The sequence below is a fragment of the Papio anubis genome, chromosome 1 (assembly GCF_008728515.1).
Source record: "Papio anubis isolate 15944 chromosome 1, Panubis1.0, whole genome shotgun sequence".
NCBI classification, from domain to species: Eukaryota; Metazoa; Chordata; class Mammalia; order Primates; family Cercopithecidae; genus Papio; species Papio anubis.
Window position 1 is genome coordinate 211,772,732 of NC_044976.1, and position 12,677 is coordinate 211,785,408.

The following is a 12,677-nucleotide window of genomic DNA, read 5'->3' on the forward strand; positions in this document are numbered from 1 at the left end:
AGCCCTGTGTTATAAAGTAGATGCTGACTGTTTGCATGATGAGTGAATAAAGAGTCTCCCTCAGAAGACTTGAAGAGGAAATGCAGACTTGCCTAGGACTGTAGGCAAGGGCGAGAAAGGACACATGGGTTTAGAGAACCAGGGAAGATGGAGAATGGAAAAGATGGCGGAGACTGGGAGCAAGAGGTGCTGGAGGTGCTGGAGGCACCGGGCCATAGAGGACTCCACCAGGCTGTGGGCTTCCTTAGGACAGGTAAGAGGCATTATGGGACAAAATGTGCAGTGGTTATAATAGAAAATGTTAGTAATATCATTTACAAATGAATCATAAGGATGGCTATGAAACAAATATGACAAGGAAACGTTTTATAAGTTTGATGAAACAAAAGCCCTTGTCCGTTGGTTAAAGGGCATTGATCAGATCAGCCAGGAAGAATATTGCAGAAAAGGAATGAGTGGGCTACCAGGTAGCACCTGGAGACCTGAGTCACACATGGATACAGCTGCCTGAATCACAATGGCAGGGTCAAATGCATGTTGCCAGGTCATATAGGTCTTCAATATAGAACAAAACATCAATCAACAAAAATTAGGAGGGACTGTAAGTTCAAGACCACACAATTTACTGTGTTTTCAAAATTCAAGACGTTACTTGTCCAGAGGGAGATACACACACACGTATGTATGTACATTATATAAATATAAATATATATATATATCAGCAAATACAGACTACAGTTATATTTTCTATTAAATGATAGTGTTCTAAGATCAAATATTTCACAATCTTACCATATAACTTCGCTAGATAGTGTTTGGTTATAAATTTCAGGACAAATGGAGGGTTAAAATAAAAGGTATTCTTAAGCTTGCAGAATTCTTGAGAATGGGGCTTTTATGGATGGTGAGGGGGTGATCAGTCCTTCCAGATCTTTTCCAAACCTGAAGTGCCCCCTGCTTCTTCAAAGACAGAGTAGCTGCTTCTCTGTCAACCAAGAACTGCATGAGTAGATGAGGGAGAGTAAGACCGTGTGCGTGTGTGTGTGTGCACGCACTTGAAGATTTATAATTAATAAATCAAATGAAAGTAAGAATTCCACATCCTTTTTATCTACCCAGAGTCTCACATTTGCAGAAATTATAATCCCCTTCTAATTTTACATAGTAACCATCCCAATTTCTAGCACAGTGTAAGAGCCATAATAAGAACTTGCTAACAGAATAAACTTGAACCAGAGTTACAGTGTGTACACAAATACGTGAATGTGAATAATAATATTCATGATCATAACAAACCCTTATATAGGCACTAAAATGGGCAAACACTGTTCTATACTCTTTACAGATATTAACTGATTTAATCTTCACAACAACCTATGAGGCAGGTCCTGTTATCACCCTGATTTTGCTGTTGAGGAAACTGAGGCATAGAGAGTTCATCCTCTTGCCCGAGGTTGCACAGCTAATAAGTAGGTCAAAAAAACAAAACAAAACACAAACCGTAAGCTCCACTCCTGGCTCATTTCTGCAGTCTTGCTAAATCTGCTAACCACTGTGTAGAGGTAGGATCCAGGCTTGTACTTTCCAGAAACAACCTCCTGGATCACTGAGCTCTTCTGCTGGCTGCTTGCAATTTCATAAATACTGTTTGAGTTTTAAAAATCATAATTTCTCGAAATCAAACAACTGTAATGTATCATCAGTTGGCAGTCACAGCTCACTGGCAGACCAGTATCTAACTGATTTCACATAAACACATCTCTTTAAGATTCCGTTGTTGCAGACCATTAATTATTTTACAGGTTCCTCACAGTGAATTCAGAGTGTGAGTTTATTATTTTATTTTTACTTTTTTACCCAATGGATTAGGTAGCTCTACTAATGAGCCTTTGTCAGTTACATTTCTTGGCTGCTTCTGAACAGGTTTGATTTCAGAAATTCCCATCATTTTGTCTCATAAATGAGCAATCAAGATGTCCCAGGAATTTCAACATTTTAGGGTAGCAACTCATCATCCAGACAGAAACAAAAACTTTTTACCTGATCATGTATTTTCCTAAAATTCTAAAATATAGTTATCACGAAACTCTAGACCTCAGCAGCCCTTAGCAGGCTGTGATACGGAGTAAAGGCACTGTCCAGTTTCCTTTAGCACAGAAGGAAACAAACAAACAGATTAACTCCAGGTACGAGACAAGAAAAGCAAAGTGGGTTTTTCAGGGTAGAAATCCAAACAGCAAGCTTTTGGAGGTACAGATAAATACACATTTTAAATCAACGTGTGTTTCCATGCGAATGAAAAATAAAAAAGCCCATATTCATCATTCCTGTTAGTAACAACCATCACACTCGCTCTTACAAAATTGCTACTCATCCAGAGCCCAGACCAATAAAATGTGTGCGAAATAAAAAAGCACATATTCATCATTCCTGTTAGTAACAACCATCACCCCCACTCTTACAAAATTGCTACTCATCCAGAGACCAGACCGATAAAACGTGCCTGTTTGCTGCTGAGCTGCTCTGCCCGCCATTGGCTACGTGGTTTCTTGGTGCATTTTCCTATTGCTACATGATAAAAAACAGCTGGGCTGCTTTTTTGCTTATAGTTCCTGTTAATGTATGTGCCATCTATGGTTCCATTTAGGACTTTTCTGGCTCTGTTGGTTTAAAATCAAATGTCAAATTTGACTATTGTCCCCCAAATAAAAAATACTGTCTTTAAAAAATTAATGAAAAAGAAGCTGTGAACCTGACACAATTTTTTTTTTATCACACATATTTGTGAAGGATAGTGTTTGGCACCAGAATATTTTAAAGAAAATTTAAATTTGGCTCACTTGAGTAATCAGGGTGTGAACTATTTTTTTCCTAGCATGTTTTTGCACGCAATACACCGATGAGAGACTATCTCCTGATGTTTATAGGGTCTTGGTGAAAATAAAAGGGTACACACAAGTCCAAAGACTGGTTGCCCGAAGTTTGAAACGTTGGGTAGTCTTGAATTTCCTTTTCCATTTGAAAGATAAAATCAGGTAAAAATTTAAATTAAAGTAGCTTTCCGTTAGTGCCTTCTTTTCTTAGGCACTGAAGTTTTCGGGTAAAACTTGGTGATTTTATCTGAAAGGAATAGGATATAGGGGTTCTTGAACTGCACCCAAAGAGAAGGAGCTGGCGGCGAGTACCTGTTTCCTTTCTCCATTTTTCATCACTTCACAATTTTTCCCCTACCTGCCCAGTGAGAGGGGGAAAGGAGGGGAACAGACTCTAAAAACAATCTTTTCCTGTTTTTTTTTTTTTTTTTGACACAGAGTCTCACTCTGTCCCCTAAGCTGGAGTGCAGTGGCTCGATCTCAACTCACTGCAGCCTCTGCTTCCCGGGTTCCGGCAATTCTCCTGCCTCAGCCTCCTGGGTAGCTGGGATTACAGGCATGTGCCACCACACCCAGATAATTTTTGTATTTTTAGTAGAGACAGGGTTTTACCATGTTTGCCAGGCTGGTCTCAAACTCCTGACCTCAGGTGATCTGCCCGCCTCGGCCTCCCAAAGTGCTGGGATTACAGGCTACCACGCCTGGCCCTCTAAAATTAATCTTTAAGTGCCCAAGAAATGTGGTCTTCAGATAAGTTCCCCCGGACCTTTTAATGCTAACCTGTTGTGCATACCGCTCTAGGGGTTGAGAGAGGCGAATAGGGGCAAGGTGAAAGGCAGCCAGTCAGGCAACAAAACACCCTAAATTCTGCATGCTTGCTCTTTAAGACCATGGGTCATGCCTGGCTCTTGGCCAGTGGAGACCAAAGGCATGGGATTCTGCAGAAACAGTCACTTGGCCGCCAACAAACTAGAGGAAGAAGAGAAATTCCACTACTGCATTGAAGTGAGAATCCTCCAAACATTATTGCTTCCCCACAGGACGTGGCCAGGGACAGGCAGGTGTAGGGAGAACTGCAAGATCAGTCTCAGAACACCTTTAATCCATTCAATTCTCAAAGCAGATAAAGCCCCTCTATCCTTCATGTTTGCAAAGGCAGATCTCCCCCTTGTAAAGAGGCAAAGCACAATCAGGCTCAAAACTGCAGAAAACCAACTGGTTTTACATTGTACAGAAGTCTAGTGCTATTAGGGAGATGAAAGGCAGCTAAGAGGTCTCTCTTTGGCAGGAGCATATGACTCTACCAGAAGACATTCTAAACTAGGTCTCTTCCTAGAAGCTTGCCTGTGAGTTCAACGATAGTTAGGTCATAGGCAGTAAGTTGAAAACTTCCATTTGTTGGCAGCAGGCCAGTTGTTAGAGAGTGACTTGAACTAAGCTTCTAAGTGTCATCATCTTTCTACATCAATAACATCTAACATCTACCTTTCTACGTCAATAACATTCTACCTAAAGTCATATGACAGACCGTGGTGGGTGGATCACTTGAGGTCAGTTCAAGACCAGCCTGGCCAACATGGTGAAACCCCATCTCTACCAAAAATACAAAAATTAGCTTGGTGTGGTGGCAGGTGCCTGCAATCCCAGCTACTCAGGAGGCTATGGCAGGAGAATCGCTTGAACCCAGGAGGTAGAGGTTGTGGTGAGCCAAGATCACACCACCGCACTTTAGCCTTGGCAACAGAGCGGAATTTCATCTCAAAAAAAAATTAATAAGTAAATAAGTAAAGCCATGTGGGATTGGGTCATGGTGGAGGCTGGCCTCTACTTGTATCATTCAAGGCTGGAAGAACAGTAAGGAAATTTCCTTTGAAGCCTAGAGAAAGGGCCATCTGCATTATGTAATGACAGAGTGCTTGTAATAGTACCACCTGCTGTAAAACAGAACATGGGAAATACAACTAATGAACTTGTGAAGCCGGCTGAAATTCTTCAGGCAGATTACAAGTTTTTGCAGTATATAACAAGGGTTACAAAGAACGAGATAAACTGAAGAAGGAATTGCTACGTTTTCATGCAAAATTTAGATAAAATGTAGAGAATCCAAGGTTGGTCTCTCCACTCACAACATTCTTCAAGTAAGAAATGGCTTCAGGTCGTGGGTCTCTATGGATCTTCTTAGTCAAACAAAAGGGCTCTGTACTGCATATAATTTTCTGAATTTTCTGTATATCATGACATTTTGACATTTTAAAAAGCCTTTCCAGGCTGGGAAGTGTTGGAAGTGGACGAAAAGATGTTAACAGACACAAACATACAGTTTGGTAGGAGAAATAAGACCTAGCATTAGATAGATCAGCAGGGTGACTATAATTTACAATAATCTATTCTCCATTTCAAAATAAGTAGAAGGGGGCCAGGTGCAGTGACGCATGCCTATAATCCCAACACTTTGGGAGGCCAAGGTGGGTGGATCACTTGAGGTCAGGAATTCGAGACCAGCCTGGCCAGCATGGTGAAACCTCGTCTCTACTAAAAATATGATAACTTGGCTGAGCATGGTGGCGCAAACCTGTAATCCCAGCTACTTGGGAGGCTGAGACAGGAGAATTGCTTGAACCCAGGAAGTGGAGGTTGCAGAGAGCTAACATAACACTAACATAAGCATCCAACATAAGCATACACATAGAGCATAACATATAAATATATAAGTAGAAGGGAAGAATTTGAAAGGTTCTAGCCTAAAGAAAAGACAAATGTTTAAGGTGACAGATTCCCCAAGTACATTGATTGGATCTTTACAAATTATAATAATGTATTAAATTATTACATGTACTCCAAAACTATGTACATCTATTATGCATCAATTAAAAATGCACGCATGCTCACACACAGACGCACACATGGACACATACATGAGCGCGTGCACGCGCACACACACCCCCCTTTCCAGCTGGGAAAAGACTGCCCCCGCAAAGGGTTAGCCAATGCCTAGAGATAAAAATGGCTCAGCCAGGCTTTCATATGCAAGCTAGCCAGTCTGGAGCCTTATTTCCCCCGGTTCATACATTCCAGGGGGCAATCTTCTACTCTCCATTTACCCCTTTTGAAAAAAGTATCTCTAGGTATCTTACCCCATCTTACCATTTTACATTTGGCATGTGTGTTAGGGGGCATGTAACTACTCTTTTTACATGTTTCCAATAAAGAGAAGCCCACATGAGGAGCCTCACTCAGATCCAGACCCGATGCAAATAAACACACTCTGGATTTTGAACTGAAGGAGTGAAGGATGTGCCATCTCAAAATATGTCAGGTTGGTATATTGATGATTATTTCAAAGGGAAAACACTGGGAAAATTGTAGTTCAGTAAGGGATAGCTGACCTGTCTCTTCTGTATGCAGAAAACCATAAAGATTCTTCTGAGAAGCCCACCCTACCTGTACCAGGGTGAGAAAATAGCCCTTATCACCAGAGACTGGAAACTGGGGGCTGCCATGGACCTGAATAAACACACTTAATGAAGTAACCCTATCTCCCACTAGTTTTATACCCCTTCCATATCTCCTAGTGACTCCCCTAGAAATTGACTGCCCCCACACAGATCCCCTTTGTCCTGTCATGTCTTCTCAGATTTATTGTTCTTTGTCAAAAAAGTATAAAACCATCTTACTTTGGCCACTTCTTTGGACTTCACTCTCTTGTGAAGATCCACATGTACGAGTAAAACTAATAAAATTTGTAGACTTTTCTCCTGCTAAGCTGCCTGGTGTCAATTTGGTTTCTAGATCTAGCCAAAAAGCCCGCATAAAGCGAAAGGGGTATTGGAGGTGACCTCTGGCTTCGCTCCAGAGCCTTGGTGTAGTAGAATTCTCACTCTGAGGAATGAGGTGAATGCGTTTTGCATGTAAAAGACAGCCGTGAATTGCTACGGCCACAGACTGGGCTGTGGTATGTTATCTCCAAAGATGGCCGCCAATAATCCTCATTCCTGTACGTGGATGTTGCTCCTCCCTCCTGGACTTGAGACATGCTTCTACCAATGGAATAGATTGGGAGCAACATGCTAGGATTCCAGAGCTCTTTGCCTTCTGAGGATCCAACCACCACGTAAAGAGCTCGGGACTGTTTACTGAATGATGACAGAACATGCAGAGAGACTCAGCCATCCCAGACGTTCCAGTCACCCCAGCTGAGATACCAGATATGTGAGGAAAGCCATCCAGGATTCTCCATCCCCAGGCAGCCCACCCCAGCCAACACCATACGGATCAGAGGTAAGTCCTCACTGCCAAACCCTGCCCAGAATCATGAACAAATAGATACTATTGCTTTAAACCACTACATTTTAGGAGACATTATGGAGTAATAAATCCTGAAACACTTACTTAAACTTGAGTAGAGATGGAAAAGTGTAGAACACAGTTAGTAAATTCATTCCATTCTTCTTTAGTTATGGCCTTTGTGTTTTTTGTTTTTATTTTCCAGTAACTTTTGACTTTAAAATGGTGTAACTGAATAGATTCAATAGCTTTCAAAGCACCAGTGAGATCATGATTATAAGCTTAATGCCAACACATTTTGCACAAAAGGAAACAAAACTTATTTTACCCTTGACTTACATATGACATTTAAGTGTAGGCCAATGGCTACATATTTAGATAGGGTAGCTTAATATAAACTATCATGGTTGTATCAATATAAAGAAAACACACTAAAATCACCAGCACCATTTTCTTACACCCAGAGCATTTTATTCAGAAATCGTTTAGATCATTAAGTCAGTTTTCTAAAGGTAGTTCTCCGAAGCCTCATTTTTTTAAAAAGAAATAAGCATATTTCTTTTTCCCATTCATCCAAATATGACAGTCTAGAAAAAACAACTATCCTGGGAAATTTCACTCTACTATTAAAAAAAAGTGGCAGTGGGTGAATTATAACTTGAAAAGTGGATTGTAACACAAATTAACCAAATAAATGCCTCAGCAAGCAGTTACAGAATTAGACCTGTAAACATGCAGGTTGTGCAAAGCAGAATTCTGGACCATGCCATTGACAGAGATTATCACGTAAATAGCACGCCCTGAAGTTGTGCAACACGGCAATTCTGTATAAAGAGCTGATTGTGGGCAAAGATGAAACACGATTTTGTCCTCACAAACCTGGCATTCTAGTAGGAGCGGAGTGACATATGATTAACAACGGCACATCTACATAAATGCAATAATGTACGTGTACTCTGGGTGCGGGTAGACTAAAAGAAATGAGCTGGAGTTTGAGGAGTGGAGGAGCAGAATACTAAGGAGTGGAAAATGCACATAAGTAAAATCATCACACACACAGAGGATGTAGCTTACCTGACATGCTGATGGATGAGTGTGGTTGAGATCCCAATGGGAAGACACTATGTCAACAGACTTTTTGGCCATGTTGAGTAAATTCATCCAGCCTTGGAAAAGTGATAAGTGAAATGGTGCATTTTCTGAATAGTTAAGGCCTTCAGGAATATTTTCCACCAGGGCAATTCTTAGAAAAGATTTTGAAAAACAAAAACAAAATCTAGTCAAATTTGAAGCCACAGATCTTTATACAGGCATACAGCAAACATCTAAAAAAGTACTCTTTACTCATTCTGAATGCATTCTCTCCTCATCATTTACATTTTTTTCCCCACAAAAGTCTTCTTACATTTAACCTCTACTAATCTGTGTTCTGAGAGTTTATGGTCTATTTTTTCCATAGTTAGCACTCGTATTTCAGAAAATCACAGAGTATGTCTCTAATGTCCAGTTTCAATCTAGCCTGGAAAAAAAATTGTTTGCTTCCTATACAAGCATCTTCTTCTAGTAATATATTCCTTTATTATTTCCTGGAAGCAATTCGATTCCTATATAAGATACTACTTTGCAAGCTATTTGAGACTATAAATTGAGTTTTGCCTATCTCCAGTTTCTAAAACAATGTGGGGCATATACTGGAACTCAATAAATGCAGTTATTACTGCTGAGCATCTATTGATGCTTCCTAGCCTATGGTGTAAAGTGACACTGAGAAGAAAATTATAAAACCTGCTTGTTTCAGGGTTTTATTAATATTAGAGCTAAGAAAACGATAAAATTATAGTAATAATCAAGCCCTAAATAAACTGCAATCAGCAATATTCTAATAAGTTTGTTTTCTCTTTTTATACTTTTTATTGTATTGACAATATATCCACTGTATTGTCATACCTTTACTTGGCTGCATTGTTTTCACTTCTGGGTTAGGTGACAGATAACTTCTGACCAAAGGAATGAACTATTTTTTTCAGCTTTAGTAAGCTTTATTTATTAATGTATATTCTCCTGCAATTCTTTTTTTGAAATGGAGCCTCGCTCTGTTGCCCAGGCTGGAGTGCACTGGTGTGATCTTGGTTCACCGCAACCTCCTCCCAGGTTCAAGCAGTTCTCCTGCCTCAGCCTCCCAAGTTGCTGAGATTACAGGCACCTGCCATCATGCCTGGCTAACTTTTTTTGTATTTTTCATAGAGACGGGGTTTCACCATGTTGGACAGGCTGGTCTCAAACTCCTGACCTCTCATGATCCCCCCGCCTTGGCCTCCCAAAGTGCTAGGATTACAGGCGTGAGCCACTGCACCCAGCCTCCTGCAATTCTTGATGGAAAAACCCCAAGTCCTTATGAAAATACCAGTTAAGTGCTCCCAGGACACAGATTTGCGTAGTTGTATGCACAAAGCCAGAGACATAATTAGGGCTCATGAAATACTTATAGAATAAATTTCAGCTTTCAACAAAGAATTCAGCACTTCTCAATAAAATACTGAATTGTTACTCTTACTGAGACTTGTTGCATTTAGCCAGCTTTTGAAACAAAAACAGTACTGCTAGTAAAATGTTCCTGTGCATTTGATCAACCTAGAATATTACAACCAGAATGGGTTCTGGGTATGTGATTCAGATAAATGTGCAGTTCTGGGGTCCGATCAGCCTACCACCACCCAAAAACTTATTTGACATTTGTTGAGCCTTTATAAGCAACAGGGCAGGCAAATCACTATGTGCAACACAGAAGTGACTACCACAAATCTCTCCAGCCCTCAGAAACTTCTAATTTAGTGCAAAAGCCTCTCTCTCATACATACTGACTCAAACAGGAGCTAGACCCTAATAAACGGTGAGGCAAGGGTAAGAAGCTTAATTAGAGGGAAAACACATCACTTAAATAATCACTGGAACATGGACAGAAAGGAAAAATTCTGATTGGGGACATCTAGGAGGAAGCTGGGCTTGAAATCTAGAGGAAGCTGGGCTTGAAATTAGTCTTCAAAGATGAAAATTTTTTATGAGTGCATTGGAAGAGAATGATAGTCTAGGAGGGAGGGAGGAGTTTGTAAAACGGAGCATGTCTGGATATTTGTGAGTTAGTGAGCCAAGGGGAACATGAAGTTGGAAAGTTACGGTAGGAGCTTGTGATAGTGGAGAAAGCTGGAAGCATATGTACGGACCACACTGTAGAGGTTGTGAACAAGGGAGAGGAGTTTGGACTTAATTTTGATGCATTTGGGAGCAACCAAGTGTGTTTTAGGGGACTAAGTCTGACAGCGCACCTGTACGCCACTGGCATGGAGAAAGAGGAAATAGAAGATAAGTCAGTAGAGAGTAAAGCTGCTGCAATAGTCCAGGGGAAAAAAAGAAGCTTGAATTTGTTCAATGGGAATGAAAAGCAGCATGCAGTGGACATTTTCAAGGTCAAATCTTAAAGGTTTGAGGGGCAGGTAAAGCAGAAACAATGAAGACTCAAATTTTCTTGCAAACCAACATACTGTCTCTTAACTGGGCTCCATAACCACCTCCAATGGTCTCCTCACATGGGTTCCTGCCCTTCTCCAAACCATTTTCCCTACTAGAGTTGGGTTAATCTTTTAAAATTGTGAATCCGGACACTCTGCCTGCTGCCTAATGAAACTTCCTGACTGTCTTTAGGATGATGACCTTGACCCGCCCCCACATGATTGACAAGTGTTTACCAGCCTGGCCTGCCTCTCTGCAACTTCACTGGATTCAAATGCCCTTTGTGGATTCCATACCACAGCCATATTTGACATCTTTTCTTCCTTCCCCGTTATTCTTTCTAGACTTCTGCATTTCACATGCATTGTCCTAATCCCAATTCCTACACTGGTTACTGAGTCATCTCCCAGTTAACTTTTAAAGTTCCAATCGAAGCTTCACTTCTTCTGATTGGCTTCCCTATACCCCCAAACTAGGCTAGATCCCCTTAATATCAACTTCTGCAGTGACCTGCTTCTCCTCTTTCACCCTACACCTCACTCTTGAAATTACTTGATTAAGGCCTTCCTTGATGGATTATAGGGTGTGTGAGGGCAGAAACCTGTTTCGTTGGTCCAGAATTGTATGCCCAGTGCCTAACATAACTATATACTATAGTATAATTGTGCACAGTGAGTGTCCAAAGAATACATGTTGGCTGTCGTTAAAATCTCAGCTGGGAGGTGGGGAGCTGGGATCCATTAAAACTGACAAGTGGCTGGGTGCGATGGCTCACGCCTGTAATCCCAGCACTTTGGGAGGCTGAGGTGGGCCGATTACAAGGTCAGGAGATCGAGACCATCCTGGCTAACACGATGAAACCCCATCTCTACTAAAAATACAAAAAATCAGCTGTGCGTGACAGCGGGCGCCTGTAGTCCCAGCTACTGGGGAGGCTGATGCAGGAGAATGGCGTGAACCCGGGAGGCGGAGCTTGCAGTGAGCCTAGATCGCGCCACTCACTCCAGTCTGGGCGACAGAGTGAGACTCTGTCTCAAAAAAAAAAAAAAAAAAAAAAGTGACAAGGAACATGGGAAAGAATGTGAATTGGGGATTGAGAGTATCAAAGAAGAAAAGATAATGAGAAAACCAGTCCAAAGCCTAACGTGGGGGAAATGCCTACATTTTTCTGGTGGTTGAGTGTGAAACTGATGAGAGGATTCAGAAGAGACCATTAGAGAAGCGGGAAGACGAGAGGGGTCCAGGAGAAGCAGCCTTCAGGAAGCCAAGGGGAGAGAGAGTTACAAGATGGAAAGGGGATTATTTGATCTACACCTCGAGGCCTTCGAAGGCAATAGACAGAGGCTGAAGTTGGATATCTTAATTCTATGCACATTTAAAGCCCAATTATCTATGTTAATAGATGCTAGACATAGCATGGATAAATAATCCCAGATAATCAGCAGTTTCTGCCTCCCCTACAACCGATGGATATATTTAAAAAATAATCCAACAAACAAACAAAAACATCCTTCCAACAAAACAATGCCAAAACACAACAGCTGCCACCAAATAAAGAACTAGCTAGTTTTAATTTTACTTTGATATGATATAAAGGGTATATGGAGAAAGATGAGGAGACATAGGAAGCCCAGATAAACCAAACATATGAAGGGAGGGACATAGTATAAATGTACAATTATAGATGGCTCTATAACATCCCCTTCTTTGTACTGTCCCTATGCTTCTCTTAGGCTACAAGTAAGTCACGATTCCCAATCTTTTTTGGAAATCTTTAGACCAGGTATTCTTAAAATTGGATCTATAGGTAGAATTCATGGGGATCTATGTACTTGAATTCTACATCTTTATTTTCCCTAGTCACTGCCTAAAATATAAAATTCCCTTCAGTTATGAACATAGGCAACAAACCATAAGAATATTAATGACTTCTGCAATTTTGTCTCCATTAACAGTTTTCATCTTGTGGTACAGTTATAGACAACATTTCCAAGTCTTTCTTACTACTTTGAA

At 40.9% G+C, this 12,677-nt stretch overlaps 1 protein-coding gene and 1 long non-coding RNA gene across 4 annotated transcripts in view; one reads left to right on the plus strand and one right to left on the minus strand.

Moving 5' to 3' along the window:
• Positions 1–12,677, minus strand: part of PLD5 (phospholipase D family member 5) — a 422,185-nt gene that overhangs the window by 194,445 nt on the left and 215,063 nt on the right. For all 3 annotated transcript variants that reach the window (XM_009196471.4, XM_017953343.3, XM_017953347.2), the window contains exon 3: positions 8,232–8,400. In XM_009196471.4, the coding sequence (XP_009194735.4) occupies positions 8,232–8,400 (169 nt within the window). The remainder of the gene's footprint in view (positions 1–8,231; positions 8,401–12,677) is intronic.
• LOC108583473 lies at positions 595–6,403 on the plus strand. Its single transcript, XR_001898167.3, has 3 exons — positions 595–682; positions 6,083–6,189; positions 6,279–6,403. It is a non-coding gene; the product is annotated as an uncharacterized LOC108583473 (long non-coding RNA).